The sequence below is a fragment of the Carassius auratus genome, chromosome 10 (genome assembly GCF_003368295.1).
Source record: "Carassius auratus strain Wakin chromosome 10, ASM336829v1, whole genome shotgun sequence".
Classification (NCBI taxonomy): Eukaryota; Metazoa; Chordata; class Actinopteri; order Cypriniformes; family Cyprinidae; genus Carassius; species Carassius auratus.
In genome coordinates this window covers 5,023,256-5,043,087 of record NC_039252.1, presented here as the reverse complement: position 1 = coordinate 5,043,087, position 19,832 = coordinate 5,023,256, and the positions used below count along the sequence as shown (strand labels likewise).

General features: G+C 36.5%; 2 protein-coding genes across 6 annotated transcripts; both read right to left on the bottom strand.

Moving 5' to 3' along the window:
* Positions 1 to 134: 134 nt before the first annotated feature.
* Positions 135 to 1,200, bottom strand: LOC113109637 (SOSS complex subunit C). 2 transcript variants are annotated; one of them, XM_026273328.1, is made up of 4 exons: positions 1,036 to 1,200; positions 726 to 822; positions 458 to 545; positions 135 to 369 (listed from the first exon to the last, which is right to left on the bottom strand). In XM_026273328.1, exons 1-4 carry the CDS (start codon positions 1,058 to 1,060, stop codon positions 274 to 276), a joined length of 306 nt encoding a protein of 101 aa, XP_026129113.1. In that variant the 5' UTR covers positions 1,061 to 1,200; the 3' UTR covers positions 135 to 273. The 2 variants fall into 2 exon arrangements, with proteins under 2 accessions (XP_026129113.1, XP_026129112.1); XM_026273327.1 differs by having other exon boundaries at positions 726 to 825; positions 1,036 to 1,197.
* A 3,039-nt stretch (positions 1,201 to 4,239) lies between these two features.
* LOC113109634 (protein lin-54 homolog) lies at positions 4,240 to 18,944 on the bottom strand. Of its 4 annotated transcripts, none has more exons than XM_026273318.1 (14): positions 18,728 to 18,944; positions 15,000 to 15,702; positions 13,346 to 13,463; positions 13,118 to 13,251; positions 12,828 to 12,983; positions 12,473 to 12,674; positions 11,108 to 11,178; positions 10,050 to 10,247; positions 9,875 to 9,966; positions 7,497 to 7,568; positions 6,634 to 6,736; positions 6,230 to 6,367; positions 5,920 to 6,122; positions 5,011 to 5,209 (listed from the first exon to the last, which is right to left on the bottom strand). In XM_026273318.1, exons 2-14 carry the CDS (start codon positions 15,675 to 15,677, stop codon positions 5,011 to 5,013), a joined length of 2,364 nt encoding a protein of 787 aa, XP_026129103.1. In that variant the 5' UTR covers positions 15,678 to 15,702; positions 18,728 to 18,944. The 4 variants fall into 4 exon arrangements, with proteins under 4 accessions (XP_026129106.1, XP_026129103.1, XP_026129102.1 ...); XM_026273317.1 differs by having other exon boundaries at positions 18,749 to 18,944; XM_026273320.1 differs by lacking the exon at positions 18,728 to 18,944 and adding an exon at positions 17,251 to 17,803.
* Positions 18,945 to 19,832: the final 888 nt, after the last annotated feature.

Sequence of the window (19,832 nt, the reverse complement as noted above, 5' to 3'; positions counted from 1 at the left end):
TGACTTTAGTAAACTATTGTGGTCATTAGATGGTACTGAACTCGTCTCTTCTAACCCAATAAAATAATGAAAATAACAACAAAAATATATTAATATATCAGTCACATATATCAAAAAATGAAAACACGATAATGGTCAAGTGTTTTACCTTTTATATAAAATCATGAAAAAATACTAACTAGTATAGAACAATCTCAAAATCAGAAACCTTTACATTAATAAAAAACAATCTGGATTAACCACATTACAGCTTTGAGTAGCAAGTCAGTCGATTTACTCCGGGTCGAGTCTGGGTAACACAGGCAGTATAAGGTTACCGAAGGATGAATCCTGAGTGATGAAGAAGCCGGATGAGTGTGCATGTGCATGCTGAAACCAAACCAGAGACAAATATGATCTGATGGGCATCATCAAGAACAGACGAACACAGAAACTCCCAACATGAAGCTTACGGTACCTGTAGAGCTGCTTTCTGTTGTGCTGCGATGTGCTGCTGTTCGGCCTGATCCCTGAACTCCTTCACGGCTGGTCGAGAGAGGGGGATGCTGGGAAAGAAGAGAGAAAAACATCTTATACGGCAAAGGCTAGGGATTTTTATGAGTATGCAAATAAGCTGGTTATTGCTAGGACAGATACTGACTTAACAGTATGGTTAATTAGAGAGAGAGAACACTGAGAAATACAAAAGAAATACATCTAATAGTGTCGTGTTGTTAAAGCAGTACCTGGCTCCTGGGTTATTCATCGACTGACTCTGTATCAGACGTCTCTTCTCCTTATCGAGCTCAGCTAGAATAGCAACCCTGTTTTTGTTCTGAAATCCTACTGAGATCAAATAAACACACACATATAATAGTTAATAATAAGTAACGAGTGAAATTGGAAACTCGCAAATCTAATAAAAAACAGCACGAGAGGGGCACAACGACTGATTAAAGTTTAATTCCTTAATGTCTGACGCTCAACCGCACTGTATAGTTAGCGATATCTAGGGATTTACTTTGTTTTTGGCATTTGATATGCTACAGTATTTACCTTGTCCAGGTGGATTCGCGGCCATTTTACATATGCTCTTAATCTCAATACGAAACAGTGGTTAGTACTTCTCAAATCTACGTCAAACAAATAAATGTAATCTAAAACAGACGTGCATGTTTTCCTATCCGCTGATAAATGAAGCAGCTCTCTTGTGTTCTTCGGTAAGCGCTAGAGGCAGCTGTTTACTCGCTTACAGCGCCACCTGGAGAACTGGAGGAATGATCGTTTGGGCCACAGGGCGAGTTTGTTTAAAGTAGTGCTGTCAAACGATTAATCGCATTCAAAATAAACGTTTGTGTTTATATAATATTTTATGTGTACTGTGTTTATTTATAAATACACACACATTTAGTATATATTTCGAAAATATTTACATGTTTATATAAATAAATAAATAAATAAATAAATATATATATATATATATATATATATATATATATATATATATATATATATATATATAATATACACAGTACACACTCATATATTATGTAATCAAAAACTTTTATTTTGGATGCGTTTGACTGCGCTATATTAAAAGCTTTATTATTTTAAGAGTTAATAAGCTTATATTGTAAATACAAAAAAATATATAAGCGAACTACGATTATATCAGACAATTCACAGCAAATATTGTTAGCTACACAGGGGAAAATCTGAATATTACAACCGATTCCTCGCAGCTGCAAAAGGCAAATCAATTTTATTGTTATTATTATTTTATTGAAGTTTAATTTATTTGAACTTGTTATTTTCTAGAATAAACAGGTTTTTGCAGCCTTTATATTATTGGTTAGAGACACATAAATCTATGCAAAATCTATTTTAATTTAAATCTTTATTCAAAAGCTTACCTGACATACAAATGAAAATCAGACAGTGATTTCAATAAAACAAGTTCTTATAATGAAGTTTCTTCATCACTGTAATGAGTAGGACCAGGCAAACTTTACAATGTAGTTCAGAGGGACTGATACATTTCAATCATGGTATTTCCAGACAGAAAAACAGAAAAAAAAAAAAAAAAAACTGAACGCAATGAACAAAGTCTCTAACGCTAAAGTCTGCCTAATACAACTCACCATATGAAAACATTTATACATTAGTGAAGAGTTTCGTTTGTGGAAAGAGAAAACAACATGGCAATTTTCAGAAAGGTACAAAGGAGCACTAACATTTACATTTATACAAGATGACATTGACTGGATATATACGTACAAAGACATGAACTCATTGTTCATTATCTTCTTTCTCAACCAATGTACAACCTGAAAATCATTTGCATCTGTCAGAAATCGAATGGAGGAAAGGGTCTGGAATACAAACAGCATTTATCACCATAAAAGATGATCTATCAACAACCAAAGCGGGGAGATATTAAAGTTTTGGATGGCACAGGTGAGGAACCCTGCATTCTCATGTCTTCTCCACAACAAGTAATAGCAAAAAATACTGCAGGCTATGCATTATTTGGATGATGTATTTATGAAAAGATGAAAAAGAATAATGCATTCATGTGAATCAGGAGTCATCCAGCAGATCGTTTGCAGTCATGCAGCGAAATAATCTTTACTATTAGTTATGAGGATATTTACATTAAACCCCCTGAGGATAGAGACGGTTATTAAGGCATAACAAGGTGCATAAGGGTGTTAACCTTTAACCAGCTGTTTAATAGTGAAGTATAAATGTGCTGTGAAATGTAGGGCAGACCAGAAACCTGTCAAAGAATGACATGTCTTCATGACAGTGTGATGGTCTGTTTATTGATGAATAAAAGCTGCATTCAACAAGCATATTTGTGAGTCTGGGAAAGATAAGATTGAGTTCCTTCATCGTCTGAGAATATAAAACAGAATAAAATCAGACTAAAACTATTCTTGGCAGATTACATGCAGCATCTCCTGTTGATGTTTAATCAGCGTTTAAGAAAGCAGACTTCCAGTGAGCACGCTGAAGAATCGTCTGAGCTGTCGTGTGAAAAGGCACTATGAGCAAAATGAAGTCAAAAAGCAGCCGGTCCTCCAGTGCTCTCATGTTTGAAGCACCTGTGCCAACCAAACCTGAAGACCACCTCTAGTTCAGGATTTCTTACGATTCTAGCACTTTTGAGTAATTTGATCTACCAACTGTTTTAATGTCCCAAACAACACTTTACTTGCCTTTAAGAAATAGATGAATAGAAACCACAGTTTGCCAGTAAATCATAAACAGCATGTTCATCATATTTCACCCCAAAATCAAAAGATAAAAAGGAATACATAATCCCACTTTTTAAATATTTATATATATATATATATATATATATATATATATATATATATATATAACAAATGTTTGGTTCTAATCACTGTAAAATAATTTTTCTAAAAGAAAACCAACCTGTGATTGAATTTAAATTAAATGATCAGATTGAGACTAGTTGTTTCAATTATGCATAATAATTATCTTACATATACAAAGTCTATGTAAATCTAATTTTTGACTATCATTACTGTCAATGTTTACGCTATATATATATAGAGAGAGAGAGAGAGAGAGAGAGAGAGAGAGAGAGAGAGAGAGTTTATAAAATAATGCATTACACATAATGCTTTCATTATGCAAGGTTATTTTTGTGTAGTTTTAAAAAAAAACTCATTTTTGATTACTGTAAAAAGTTATCAAATTATAAATACGGTAATAAGGATGAGTTATCTTTATATACATATCTTCATATAATTCTATATAAACTCATTTTGAGTCTTATTACTGTAAAATAATTTTACACCACTAAAAAAAAATAAATAAAAAAAATAATTAAATAACATTTACAGTAATGAAAAAGACATTCCTGCATTATGCTTAATGATTGCAGTTAAGGATCATGGAAAAAAGGGGATTATGAAAAATGCTTTTTTCATTTACTCACCCTTATATACACATATATATATATATATATATTTAAAAAAAAATGCCATTTCTCAATTTCTTCTTTTATATTCCAAAGAAAGACAGGTTTGGACCAACAGGAAGGTGGGAAATCTACAAAATGTACATATTTGGGTCAACTATCCATTTAACGAGTTCTAAAAGACGCTTCATTTTCTTTAAGCAATATAAATGAATGATTTTGGGATGCAATATGAACTAGACATGTTCTTGGCAGGTTTCATAAAGAGTTTTAGGGACTACACGTGTGTAGACTCATCAGACTCAGAGTATGGAAAGGTTTGTTTTAATTGGGCCCTGACAAAGCTGATCAACCAATGACTGCAAAGAAAACCCAAACCAAACAAACAAACCAAAAAGCTCATTACAAAGCTTATTGAGCGGCTTGTTTTTTCAACATTAAAGATTCTAATCAAATCTTAGATTTCTGGAGCACAGGAAACCAGTTCAATCTGGTGCGGCCTTCGTCCCATGCAGCGACTCTCAGACCGGCCCGTGCTTGAACATGAAGACTGAACCCGATTCTGCTGCGAGCAATTAAATATAATGAAGCTACAGTACAGGCTACTTACTGTATACAAGTCATGATCAGACGGCTAAATATAACATGTGCAGGGAAGTTCCTTCCTCATCCAGACCTCCCGAGGTTATTAGTAAGGGCTTTCAGACGACAATGAATGACGATATGAAAATCCAGTTTTAAAAGACAAACACAGATCATGATTATGCAGATTTAAAAGTGGAAAACATTGCCAAACAAAACAAAAACTACTTTAAAATAGCATCGATCGTTCTAAAATAAACCCTTCTGTTAAAGCAAATAGTGTAAGTCCATTGCAGGGGCTACTATGAAGTACTGTAGTCCTCCTCCTGAACATAGTGCGTCCTCCTCAGGCCAATGGGAAGTTCTGCTTTGTGTCTTTTTATTAGAAGGCCCATGAATCCATATGAGGGCCTGTAAAAGTGCCCCCAGTGGAGCCCGAGTCTAGGTTCAGCAGCACCCTCGGCCCCAAACGAGCGGGAGAGCTCCGAGTCACAGCTCTAGCAGTTGATGGGACAGTCCGTCTTGACTTTGCCAGCAAAACTGATGATCCTACTGAGGCAGCGACCAAACTCCTCCAGAATGAGGCGCTCTGCCACGGCCTGAGGCTGGTCGGTGAGTTCGGCCTGCTCGGCCTGCTCCAGCAGACAGTCACACGTCGCCTCGGCCACTTCCTTCGTTACGAATGTGTACGGCAATCTGGAAACAGATTTACACTCTTTACACTCTTAAACACTTACCGTATTTTCCGGACTATAAGTCACAATTTTTTTCATAGTTTCACTGGTCCTGCGACTTATATTCACGTTCGACTTATTTATCAAAATTAATTTGACATGAACCAAGAGAAAACATTACCGTCTCCAGCCATGAGAGGGCGCTCTATGCTGCTCAGTTCTCCTGTTGTCTACACTGAAAACAGAGCGCCCTCTAGCGGCTGTAGACAGTAATGTTTTCTCTTGGCTCTTGGTTATAAATAAATGCGACTTATAGTCCAGTGCGACTTATATGTTTTTTTCCTTGTCGTGACGTATCTTTGGACTGATGAGACTTATACTTAGGTGTGACTTATAGTCCGAAAAATATGGTACAAGAGAGTACATTACAAGTGTACTCCGTAATGCTCACAAACACCATGGTTTGGGTAAAATAGAGCAAAGAAAATCCTCTAAAGAAAAAGGATTCCCTGAATTATCGTCATTGATATCTTTTAATCGCAATAAATACCGGAAATATCGTGAACTATCATATACATTTTCTTATTATTATCAGTGTTACTAGGAAGCTGGTGAGGTGTTCTGGTGATTCATGGATAATTGGTTGATATAGAGACAGCTCAACAGAGTGAATGACACAAAACTTGTGATGGACAGACATCATAATGCAGAGCTGATAAAGAAGGGACGTACTTTCCGCCTCCGCTGGTGACGGCCGGTGTGGTTCTGGTGAGCAGGTCTGAGATCTGGGAGGACAGTTTGGTTTTGGCTGCGGTTTGCTGTTGGACTCGCACCTCTGCAGCGTCTGCCAGGTGCATCAGCGTCTTCCTCTCCGGACTCTCCTCGAAGTTCTTGCAGCCCATGCATTTGCAAATGGACGAACACATGATCTTTGCCTAATGCGAACAAACAAAAGAATGGTATCTGGGCCTAAACACAAATGAAAACCAAAAATATCTTCTGTATGACACTTCCACATTCTTTGCAGAGTGATAACGCTCACCTCATAACACTCGCAGTAGTTTTTCAGACAGCCCGATTTCTTACAGTTGCAGCCTTTGCTGTGTCTCCTGTCTGACTCCCCTTGTTTGCCTTTGCCGATCTTGGGCTTAAAAGCCACAGGGTTTCGGTCTAAACATGACTGGGAGAAAATACATTACTTCATTTGAGGCATAGATTACAGCATTACAGAAGAACTGTTCTATACAGAGACATGAACAAGAGGGCATTGCTATGCAGTTGTTAACTGGGAAATAGCCCACCTCTTAGTGTCTGATATTCTAAACTGTGCATCCAAACTAAAAAAATAATAATGGCATATCTGAAGTACTATGTCTGTAGTGAGATGGAAAATAAGCACAAAGATATAAGAGACTACAGGTCTACAGAAAGGCAGTAATTCGTTACCTTGATGGCCTTCAGTCTTTCACTCTCATGATCAAGATTGTTGAAGCAATTAACACAGTTGCAGTTATTACAAAACTCCCCGTTGGCAAAGCAATCGCAATACCTGTGAGACGAGAGATTCAGCTCTTAGAGAGTAAACTGTTAAAGTTTGGGGGGGGTAAATTATTCTTTTTTTTTTTACATAAAGTCTCTTTTGCTTCCTAAGGCTGCATTTATTTGATCAGAAATACAGAAACGTATAGTAAAAAATGTGTACAATTTAAAATGTATTTTCTATTTTAATATATTTTTTATTCAGTGATTAAAAGCTGGATTTTCAGCATCATTACTTCAGTCTTCCGTGCCACATAATCTTTCAGAAATCATTTTAATATGCTGATGCTCAAATACATTTATTATTGCTGAAAATGGTTGTGCTGGTTCATATTTTTGCAGCTTTACATTTATCAGAGAACCTTGAAAATACTTTTTTTTTTTAAATGTATTAATAACCTTACCAACCCCTAACGTTTGAATAGTGGTACATGTGATGCTTTAGGCAAAGCTTAAAAACAACTGGCACTGCCAATGTGTAAACTGCTTGATGGTGTGTTTGTGCACAATACAATTTCAAGCTATTATTGCACCTCTGATAATCTGCTTCCTGTCTGCCAGAATAAACTGTGTACTTGTTGGTAAATTTGACAGTATGAGAATTGAACTGCAGATTGTTAAAAAGGAAGAAAGGTGTTGCAATATTATACAACTGGATATAGAAACTATGAAAGCACTTGCCAAATGTAGCAACTGAAACAGATGACATCCTTCAGATGGGCCAATTTCAATTTTCAGAGAAAGGAAAACAAATGACAGGTGACACTTACAATTTCAGACACTGTGACCGTGTGCAGTTGCAGGGTTTTCTCGGCCTCGAAGCTGCTTCAGACGTTGATAAACTATAATGAAAGAGGCAGAATGTGACCTGATGGTTCATTTTAGAGCCAGACCGATTTATTGTTTTGCCAATTTTATCGGCCGATGTGAGACTGCTGCATATATATCAGCTTCAGCGAATATCCTGCAAATATGCCACCGTTAATATATATTTACAGAACATATAACCAGAGAAAAGGCTTTTAAATGGTGTAATAACTAAGTTTGTCCACCATTGTTTGCTACTGGTGACCCAGATCACAATGCAGAAAATTCAGACTGAATCATGGAATCCAGTAATAAAAAAACGAAATTTACTGTATAACACAGAATTGTACAGAATTTCTTATTTTTGATGAAAATAAATAAACAAATAGGTCAGTACAATCAAAGCATGATACAGACCAGTGTCTATGAATAATTAACAGCAAGAAGACTGAATATGAATCCTCATATTCTTTATTCAAGTTAATTTATTCTTTATATATATATATATACACACACACACACACACACACACACACACACATATATACACACTAGTTCTAATTGTGTTTAATGTTATTTACAGGTGCATCTCAAATTAGAATGTCGAGGAAAAGTTTATTTAAATCGATGTAAATTTAATGCACACAGACTGAAGTAGTTTAAGCCTTTGGTTCTTTAAATTGTGATGATTTTGGCTCACATTTAACAAAAACCCACCAATTCACTCAAGAATCAGAATACGTGTGAAGTGTGACAAAAAAATTAGTGAATTGTCGGTCTTCTGGAATGCATGATAATTTACTGTACATGTACTCAATACTTGGTAGGGGCTCCTTTTGCTTTAATTACATCCTCAATTCAGCGCGGCATGGAGGTGATCAGTTTGTGGCACTGCTGAGGTGGTCTGGAAGCACAGGTTTCTTTGACGGTGGCCTTCAGCTCATCTGCTGGTCTCTTGTTTCTCATCTTCCTCTTGACAATACCCCATAGATTCTCTCTGGGGTTCAGGTCTGGTTAGTTTGCTGGCCAGTCAAGCACACCAACACCATGGCCATTTAACCAACTTTTGGTGTTTTTGGCAGTGTGGGTAGCAGCCAAATCCTGCTGGAAAATGAAATCAGCATCTTCAAAAAGCTGGTCAGCAGAAGTAAGCATGAAGGGATCCAAGATTTCTTGGTAAACGAGTGCTGTGACTCTAGTTTTCAAAAAACACAATGGACAAACACCAGCAGATGACATTGCACCCCAAATCATCACAGACTGTGGAAACTTAACACTGGACTTCAAGCAACTTAGCTATGAGCTTCTCCTCCCTTCCTCCAGACTCTAGGACCTTGGTATCCACATGAAATACCAAACTTGTTCTCATCTGAAAACAGGACTTTGGATGACTGGGCAACAGTCCAGCTTTTCTTCTCCTTAGCCCAGATAAGACGCCTCTGACATTGTCTGTGGTTCAGCAAATTCTTGACACATCTGTGTGCGGTGGCTCTTGATGCTTTGACCCTAGCCTCAGTCCATTCCTTGTGAAGTTCACTCAAATTCTTAAATCGATTTCGCTTGACAATCCTCATAAGGCTGTGGTTCTCTCGGTTGGTTGTGCATCTTTTTCTTCCACACTTCTTCCTTCCACTCAACTTTCTGTTAACATGCTTGGATACAGCACTCTGTGAACAGCCAGCTTCTTTGGCAATGAATGTTTGTGAAGGGTGTCAATGATTGTCTTCTGGACAACTGTCAGGTCAGCAGTCTTCCCCATGATTGTGTAGCCTAGTGAACCAAGACCATTTTGGAGGCTCAGGAAACCTTTGTAGGTGTTTTGAGTTGATTAGCTGATTAGCATGTCACCATATTCTAATAATAAGTGAATTATTGGGGTTTTGTTAAATGGGAGCCAAAATTACCACAATTGAAAGAACCAAAGACTTCTACTACTTCAGTCTGTGTGCATTGAATTCACTGCATTGAATTACTGAAATAAATGAACTTTTCCATGACATTCAAATTTATTGAGATTCACCTGTATAACAAGTGAAGTTTACTGTTAAGAGAACGGATGTCATTGATTTTGAATAGTAAATTTAGTTAAATTGACAAATACCCTGCCTCCCTTAAACATTTTTGTCAAGTCAATACAAGTATTTTATCACCCTATTTGAGTGATCATTGCAAAAAAAAAATGTGTTTATGTATATATATTCTATGTATATAATATCGGTATCAGCCCACAAAACCCGTATCAGTCAGGCTCTGGTTAATTTGTGTGTATTTTATATACATACATACGTACACACACACACACACACACACACAACAGTGTGACACGTGGCACTCGACTCACCCGTTAAGTGAAAGCCTGGCTTGGGTCTGTATGGGGGTGGCTGTTGAGAAGGTGGAGCTGCTGGTCAAAGTCACAAACGCAGACTGAGAGATCTATGAGAACAGGCAAGGTGAGACAATCCCACGAAAACAACCAGTCAAACTCATATGCCCTGCTCCATTGCTGATATACAGACCTGCGTGACGTACGGGGCAGGTAACACAGCGTAGCTCATGTTTCCAGAGCCGTGGGCAGGGGTGAGCACAGTTCCCGGCGGCAGGTTGGTGAGATTGGGCTGGATCTGTGGCAGATGTGTGGCTGGCATGATGAGACGCTGGGGCGTCTGACTGGTGGTCACCACCTGGGCTGCTGACGCCAAGGGTTTGGGTACTACCTGTGTACAAAAAGATGATCAAGCATGTGTGAAATTAGAGCTGCACAATTCTGGATAAACTGAGAATGACAATTTTCGTCTCAAATTGAGATTACGATTCTCCTATTGTCTATTTAAAAATGATTTATTGATTTGAATGAATTACATATTTTAATATGCAATATGATTTTAAAATATAATACATTTAATACATAAATAAAAATAATTTTTATATCAAAATTATGCAAAGGTGGTTTGAATGTAAGGTTCAATGACTCACTCATAAATACTACACTCGTTTCATTACTGGATGAATTGGTGTTTTTGAACAAATCTTTTGAATGACTGATTCAATGACAAATACATGTCACTTGTCACCACCCAGGGGAAAAACGATGCTGTCGACACAAACATTTGCAGCACCAGTTACTTTCAAAAGATGACTTGCTCTATTTTGATCGCTATCACAGACACCAATATTTATATCCCAAGTAAAAACTTTCCTCTTAGTACTTGTGATAAAATGAAAGGTCGTAAAACAGAAATAATACTGTGTAGCTGAAGACTGTTTGTGAAGCTGTCCTTACCTAAACATGCTAACGGTCTGCTCTCTGTGTCAGCGGCAGCACAAACACAGATTTTAATTGTCTGGCATGACTTTTTCCAAAGGCTTAATAGACACGGGCCAATCGCTTTCATTTAGAAATTATATTGCATGGCTGTTTGAATCAAGATTGTGATCTTTTATCGATTAATCGTGCAGTTTCTGCTATAGACTATCAACATCAAACCAAACAGCAAACAGACCAAAAGCTGCACTACCATCTGTAACGGTGTCCCTGTTTAACTGTGTGTAGTGAGCGAGGTGTTTGACTCTGTACCTGTTTGATGCTCTGTGCGGAGACGATGGGTACAGACATCCGTACTGCAGCGTTCATCATCACAGGCTTGGCTTTGTAACACAATACATACATTATTTAATTTTCTTAAATCACTCATAAGCCTATTTATTTTCAATCCTATCATTAATGTCAGTCTTAAAATGGATTAAAGGGTTGCATATTGACAGATCATTGCCTATAACAGAAATGATGTAACTAAATATTTAGAAAGACTGTCACAGGGGTACGGTTAGGAAATGAAAACCAGTTCTTCTAAATCTGTAAAGTGTAGTTGGATCACAGAATTAAAAGACTCCTGTGGTTCTTTTAACTAAATAAGAAACATTCAGTGTAATAATTTAACACCTGAAAAGATAAACCTTATGAGTTGATTCTCTTGAATAAAAAACTTGGTTTACACCTAACTGAGATGTAGTTATTGCTGTAGTTATTGATACTGTTCATGAGTACAGTAGTACTACACATGATGCAGTCACATAAAAAAAAAAGGTTACCACATTCAACAGTTACAGTTATTAGTAATATTAACATACAGTTCAGGTCAATTAATGGATTGCATTAATGCACTTCTAAAGACTAAAAATTACGTAGATGTTATGGTTTAACAAATGTATCAAATAATGAAATTAATTTAAGTCTTTCCGAACAACAAAACACTTATTTGTCTAACATGGTGCTGCACAAAAAAAAATTTATGTACTATATAAATTAAAAAAAGATTAAAAAATATTCTGGTTGTATGAAATTCCTTAAAATAATAAGTCAATGTTTTAATATCTTCTTATTTTTTATTATTATTATTATTGAGAAGTATATGATTTACTATAAAAGAGTAATACATTTCTGTGGTAAGTTTAAGCAAACAATTATTTGGCAAACTATTACACAGTTGTGTGGCAGCAGTGTGTGTAAACCAGCCAGACTATAATCTATAACAGAATATAATCCACCCACTCATTTTTTTATAATCCCAATAAATCAAAAACAGTCTCTCAGAACAAGTGATTTCTGCAGACGATGACACTGGATTTTTACAAAAGTTGAATCTGAAAGTGGGATCAATATCAAAGCTTTGTGCATGAACATCAGCTCCAGTTAGAGTAAGTGCGTCACATTTTGTTTTCCAAACTGTCTTTCTAAAAGAGCTTCTTGTCACTCAGTAAGGCTAATGTTGCTAAAGCTACCACTGCCTCTGCTAGTTTTCACTGATGCTGACAATTGGAATTGCATTTTTTCTTTTTACCCAATTATCCATAGAAGTATTAGCAAATTTGCAAACAGAAATAGAATCATTAAGAGAAAGCAGAACCAGGACTGGAAGGGTTAAAATCGTGAGACACCCACCTGGTTGGATTGAAGGGTTGGTGTTGGTGCTGCCGCTTGACTGTGCGGTGCTGCTGCCAGTGGTGGCCGTTACCAGACGCACATAATGGAAGCGGCTGCCCGGCACCTGGATCTGCTGCACATTGGGAGGTGTGGAGAAGGGGATGATGGTCTTAAACTGGGATGTTCCCACTCCTCCCACCGTCTGCACTGACTTTACAGTCTGTACACAGAAACCAGCATTAAAATACAGTGCTGCTGTTGTACACAAAACTGCACTGTAACACAGGCTGCTATTGCAGAATGGGGCAGTTAAAACCTAGATTTGACCGTATAGCAAACTGGTTTGGTTTGTGAGGGCTCTGGTTGGACGTACCTGTGCAGTGGACTGGCTGGTTCCTGCTTTAGCTGGAGAGGTGGCAGCAGACTGCTGAACTGTGAGGATCTGCTGGCCCAGAGCCACGTTGAGCGGCAGCGTCACAGACTTCTGAGGGGAGTTTGGAGACTGACTGGCCACTGAAACAACAGTCAGCTGCAGACAGGAGAAACGGGAGGGAGAGGGTGATGTCAGAAGCAGGGAGTGTGGCCATCGAGAAAAAAAAAAGGCATCACAAAGACAGGCGAATGACATTGAAATCCAGTTTTTATATTTAAAAGATTTAATACCTTGCCGGGAGACTTGAGAGGTGAGATGGCGACTTTGCTGTTACCAGACACATTCTGTGGCACAGTGCTGACGGTCTCACCAATAGTGACGGTGCGTGGAGGTGTCACCGGAGTACTCTGGGTAACAACTCGCCCTGTGGACAAAAAAAGGGAACTCAAATTTAGATACCACAGGTGAGCTGTAAAAAGGAAAAGCACTCTTGCTCTAGTGTAGTTTATGAAGAGTACCAGTCACTACAGGAGCCACAGAAGCTGAGCTGGACAGTCCTTTATTGTTCAGGGCCTTTGTGATGATGAGCTTTGTAATCATCGGTCCAGCTGTAGATACTGGGGGCTTCTTTGTGATCTAGGAGGAGAAATACAATTATTTCAGCCGCCTACGATAGACAATGAACAGGAAATAAGATTGGACTTTAAGGTCATTAAATTAACCAAAGCCATTTTTCCTTAAAGAAAAAAAATAAAATACAAACATGGCTGTAAGGAGTTAATATATTGAATATAATAGATGATTTAAAAAATATTTATATAAAAATATAGATCTTTAAATAAAATTACTATAAGCATAATAAATAGCTTATTTTAAAAATACAGTAACAAGACATTTTTCCTTATAGAAAATCATTCACAAATATGTAATATAACAACAACAAATAGTAATAGCTTATTTGAATTATACAATAAAAATAACTCATTTTGAAATATACATTTTTTAAATATTACTAAGAACAACTGCACATTATAAAAATACAGTAATAAAAACAGCCTGTATCCTTTTAAAAAAAAAACTATAAAGATAATTCATATTAACAATAATAAGTTATAAACAGCAACAAAAAAAAAAAAGTTATTTTTTTTGCATTAAAGGAAAACAAATGAGACTTTAATTATAAATAAGCAAAAACCGCTTATTAAACAAAGAAAAATTAAAGTTTTTCAGTTTTTTATTTTTTAAAATGACTATAATAAGAGATGCAAACAGGTAAGGGGGGTAAAAGGTGAGAATCGAGGGCATGCTCCACATGGAATTTTTTTTTAAAGATATTTGTTTTACATGCTCATTTGCAGTTACTTTTTTTTTTTCTTTTTACAAATATTTTTATTACCTTGAATGTCAAATCTGACATTTTTCACTCTCACACACACAAAAAAAGTCCAGTTGTAACATTTTACAAAAATCTGGATTTAATATATTATGTTAAAAAAGATGAAGTGCTATGCAGGCTGAGGCTATATGAGACAATATCGGCTGATTAGATGGCAATGCTGACCTAAAATGCAAATGTTGCATTTCCACATTTCAGGCCTCAAATAAATACAATTTTACCTTTTTAAGACAGTAAAGAAAATACTATACAAAACTTCCTAGCAGTTGCCAAGTGGTTATCAGTCTCACTTTTCCAATACAAATAAGACCCGTCTACTTTTTCCTAACTAAATATAAAAAGTTTGCAACCAGCCCCAGTTCTTTATTTACCCTTGTAAGGACCACCCCCCCTCCATCCCCCAAAAATAAAAACACTTTCTCACTTTCAAGGTCTCATAGGTGCTCTATATTGATGAAAAAAAGGTGAGATGTCACCCTAAAGTTGAGGAGTTTGCATCTATAAATAATACATTTAAAAAAGGAATTTTCACTTACTAAAACAAATTATAATAATGTACGAATATGAAGCCTTTTCTATTGTTTCTATGCTTGTGTTAACAGTTAAGTGTTAATGTGACTAACTACTTCTCAGCTGCAGCAATTACAGATTTTAATATTAGGTAACATCTGGACATTTCTTAAAAAAACTGTGGCCAAGGGTCTTAAAATAAAATGTTCATATGTATGCTTAATTCCTGCGATGTCTGCAGGAATGTTTAGTTTGTTAACACCCACCTGAAGTGTTTTGAGCTGCTGGGCCTGCAGTGTGCTGGAGCTGCCCATCAGCTGACTGGCTGAGCTCACCGCTATCACAGGCTTCCCTACGGTCGTCAACATCTTGATCTGCGTGGGCTGGCCCTTGGTGTCCCCTGTGCCCTGGGTAGTGGCGGGCTTGCTCCAAGTGTGGGGCAGAGCCAACATAATGGGCTGCCCTGTTTTACTGAGGCCGGCCACCAAGAGTTTTTGGCCCTCTGGCTTGAGCACAGCAGTGCCTGGAGACTTGCCATCTGCAGCGGAGCCGGCAGACACCTTGTTGATAATGAGCTGGTGGTTGGCCGGGACAGTAACGCTGGAGATTTTGGGGAGGTTCTGAGTCACCGCAGGACTGGTGGTTTTGACAGAGGTGGTGGTGCCAGATATAAGGCCAGACGGGGTGAGGAGGAGCTGAGTTCCTGAGCTGGTGCTGCACTGAGCGCCGCTGGAGGTGGAGGTCATCTGCATAGACGTGGTGGCTGGACACAAGCTGACGATTTCAGGCACCTCTGTCTCCATAGGGACCTGCGGCGGCTCAGGTTCAGATTTGGGAGGAGCGGCGAGGTGATCGGCGGAGAGCTCCTCTTCCATCGCGATGGCTTCTGTATCCATAATCTCATCAGGGAGGAGGCTGTTGAGCTCAGGTGAAACCACATCCATCGTGTACGGAGTTACTGAAGACACGCTGTGGGGGAAAATGCATTTCTTAAATGACTAAATAAATAGAAACATCCACAAACAAGAGAGGAGGCTATATTTCTGAAAATATATAGCCCCAATTCAAATCTTACTTTCACCAAGGCTATTAGAAATCACTCTAATACGCTGATCTGTTGCTTAAGAAACATGTCTTTTTAATGTTGAAAATAGTGGTGCTGCTTAATATTTTTGGTTAAATAGAAAGTCCAAAAGAACAGCATTTATTTGAAATAGAAATATTCTGTAACACTGTCAAATCCTAAAATATCTTTTCAAGATATAATATAGTAAAACGATATAAAATGCATATGTTTCATATTATTTACTATTATATTTAAACATTACATATCTTTTCAATATTATTAACAATTTTTTTATAAATAATAAACCATAGAAAATTTTATATGAAACTAATATTTAATATGATTTAACAACACGTAATATTTAATTATACTTATTTTTAATGCGCACACATAAAATATTCCCTTTTTACAAATCACAAATGATATAAAATATAGAACATTATTATATTTAATATAATTTAACATTAAACAAACAATATTATATAACTATATATCATGGTTTTAATATCGTTAGAAATTTTCAGATTCCAGTTCCATTAAAATCATTAAACAACTATTTAAAAAAAAAGTGGCAAGGAAAAATGCACAATACAGTTTATTACTTACTGTCAACTTATATATATATATATATATATATATATATATATATATATATATACACACACACACACACACACACACACACATATAGCTATAGGAAGAGACTATAGACTTTGATTCTTTTTAGTATATATACTAAACGTAAATTATTCCATAACTTTAGACTTTTTCTAGGTAAAGAAAACAAGTTAAATATACTCTGAAATTACAGGGCTTGTGGGAACCATGTTTTCCTTTTCCACATGTCTGTCTACACAGGATTCATAAACACTGATGTACTGTACTGAGAACAACTCTTAGCAATTGTGTTGTTCATGTAAGTCAGCAGTTTGGATTGAATCTACTAGCCCAACCCATTATATCAAACAAAGCTGCATGATCGCAAAGACTATAAAATAAAGAGGACTTTGATAATGCTTATGTCACATATTCCGCTACAATCAACTGGCGGGCAATTTAAATTTCCATATTTACTAAACACTTAATAAACTGCGAAAGGACCGCTCCCATTCATCACAAACACTCTGGCGTTCAGCTGTTTATACTCGGCTGCTATGCGGCTAACTAGCACAGGAGCTAACCAGCAGTTAACACACAACTATATATTAGACACAGCTGTCACAGCTAACATCATGAACTAGCATCAAAACTGACAGCAGTGATGTGCGCTTAACAAATCGTGCTCAACCATCCACATTAAAAAAAATAAATTAAATAAAATACACTTTTATACATGAGTTAAGTCGCTCAAACGTAACATTTAACACTTTTACAGCCGTTTAAACGCCGTGAAACAACAGCAGGCCTCTCTGGATATGCCTGACAATAACAATCAGTGTTTAATCCTTTACCTCAACAGTTAACGTTACTTCACTGAAACCGAACGAGAGCGTCTGTCAGTTTCACATCAGACGGAGTTTGTTGATATTCGACACGCCTGCTAGCCTTTCTATCCTGTTGCCATGGAAATATCTGTATTTACAAGGCATTCATACGCGTGCTCGTATACAGCGATGTTTGTCTGCGGTTAGAGAGAGATCTCGCGCTGCGCGTCTGTTTCAGGCCGGGGCTGGATTTCGAAAGATCCGCCATTTTCATCTCGTCATCGGTTCAGTCTCCGGATCAGACACGAGAAGCAGCGGCAGAAAAACAGCAGGGTTTGTTGTTTTGTCAAACAAAGGAGGAGCAGAATAGACAAATGGCGTTCACAGTTATCATTTTAAGACTTAAAAACCTCACTCTTTCGTTATTCGTTTCAAACCTTGCATAACTTTTTCTTCGCCGAAACGAAACATGTTTATCAGTATGACAGCCTTAGTTCCCATTCACGGTCAGGGCAGATGAATGAGGATTGATTTTGTCAGCTTGAAAACATATTTATGGTCCACCAAAGACGAAAAAGAAGCCATACAGGTTTTAAACAACAGGAAAAAGAAAAAAAAAACTCTTCAAATTCGTTCTCCTGTATCATTTTAGTTCAAATGAATCGGTACAATTTCGACGATATATATATATATATATATATATATATATATATATATATATATATATATATATATAAATAAGTGTTCCTGTTGCTCAAATGGGAACGTTGCGTTAACACATGATAGGTAAAAATTGATGGCCTGAATGCACTTTAAGTCGCTTTGGATAAATTAAATGCATAAATTTAAATTAAATGTAATATATATATATATATATATATATATATATATATATATATATATATATATATATATAAAATTAAAGCGACTAACGTTACAGTTTAGACAACAGAATAGCATCAACAATACTTTCTATTTGTATATTACAAAATTACAAACATAAAACATAAAATAAACATCCTGTGGGCAAAAAGTGAAACTTTTGTTTGTTTGTTTAAAACCTGTTGAATTGTAAAAAAAAAAAAAAAAAAAAAAAAAACCTTAAGAGGACCACGTCGCTCAGTCATAAAATTATATATTTTCATATTTTTCATATATATTTTAATTGTAATATATACATTACAAATCTCACTTTTTAAATGTAACTAATAATGCAGTGAACCAAAGATTAAGCGGAATCAAACTCTAAGGTGAGTATGACAAGCGCGGGCTGTCATTGACTGTCAGGTAATGTTATAACCTCGGGTGCTAACCAGTTAGCCACTAATAACGAGCACTATTAAGCTTTGCCCGTGTTTGGTTTGTGATGCAGAAGTTCCCATTTCGTTCGTGATCATAGCTGGGCGTGTGACGCACTCTGAAGCGAGCTGACACAAACACACACACACTGCTAGCAGCTCGGCTAACTAGCGCAGATCATGTTGCCCCTTCGCTGAACACACACCGAGCTCAAAGCTCTTCTTACGCTCGCTCGAGATGAGAGTCCTGACGCTCTTCTGAAGTCCTCGAGGCTTTCCTCTCGATCACAGACTCTGAAGTCCGACTCGGCGCTGCATCGCGTCGATCATCCGCTCTCAGACGGAGACGATTGTTTAAAATACCGCGCCGAGCGCCATTTCACCTCGAACATCCCATAATCAAGCCACGCCTTCGCAGGAAACAACAAATGACGTCACGCCCCAACTTCCGTGCAGTATCATACTTGGAATGATGACCAAGTGTGTTTGCACACACAAGGAATCTGTTTACGGAGACAACAACAACACACAGATTATTAAAATGAGATGTGAATAAAACACACATATATAAATATAAATAAACCACACAGACACACACACAAATAATAAATTGTATTTGCGGGTGTGTACGGATAGAATGGTAATAGAATAAAATTAAAAAAAAATAATAATAAGTTGTAGGGATGTACTCATGATAAGGAATGATTATATATACAATAAGATGTTTTTTTTTACAGTTTTGCCATCATATCAAGCTTATTCCTATGTTCATTTTAATACTGAAACAAAACTTTTTTTACTTGTTTAAAATGTTTTACTAGTCAAGTAAATTACTCAAAAAAGCAATCTGTTATAACATGGCATCACTTATAAATATACAGTAAACAATAAACGTTTGTTAGGATGAAATATTGATGCAGCCATTGGATCATATTTTAAAATGAATGCTAATGACAAAGTGACATTAAAATTCGATTTAATTTATATAAAATATTATTATATTACATTAGTTACATTATTGTATATAAAATATTGTAACACACGTTACGGTGAAATAAGATTTTATTTTATTATTTTATACAGATGGATCTAAACACCCAATCAAACAAAAATATGACATAGAAATGTACATTCCAAGATTTAAGACAAAAAATAAGTTTAACTGACAAAAAAAAAAAAGTCAACAAAAACTGATAGAGAAGACCTGCTAGTAGAAATGTATACATCACTGTACAGACTAAAATAGAGGGTATACAGTATAATTGTAAACTGTTGTTGTGTACAGACACATATCGGGATAACATGGAATGA

Excerpts from the sequence above, each read along its gene's own strand:
- LOC113109637 (XM_026273327.1), bottom strand. The coding sequence starts at position 1,060 with ATGGCCGCGAATCCACCTGGACAAG. Across the intron at positions 826-1,035 it reads CGCGAATCCACCTGGACAAG|TAGGATTTCAGAACAAAAAC; the intron begins GTAAATACTGTA and ends ATTTGATCTCAG. Across the intron at positions 370-457 it reads AACAGAAAGCAGCTCTACAG|CATGCACATGCACACTCATC; the intron begins GTACCGTAAGCT and ends GTTTGGTTTCAG.
- LOC113109634 (XM_026273318.1), bottom strand. The coding sequence starts at position 15,677 with ATGGATGTGGTTTCACCTGAGCTCAACAGCCTCCTCCCTGATGAGATT. Across the intron at positions 12,675-12,827 it reads CCAGCCAGTCCACTGCACAG|ACTGTAAAGTCAGTGCAGAC; the intron begins GTACGTCCAACC and ends TTCTGTGTACAG. Across the intron at positions 6,368-6,633 it reads AAAGACTGAAGGCCATCAAG|TCATGTTTAGACCGAAACCC; the intron begins GTAACGAATTAC and ends ATTTTCTCCCAG.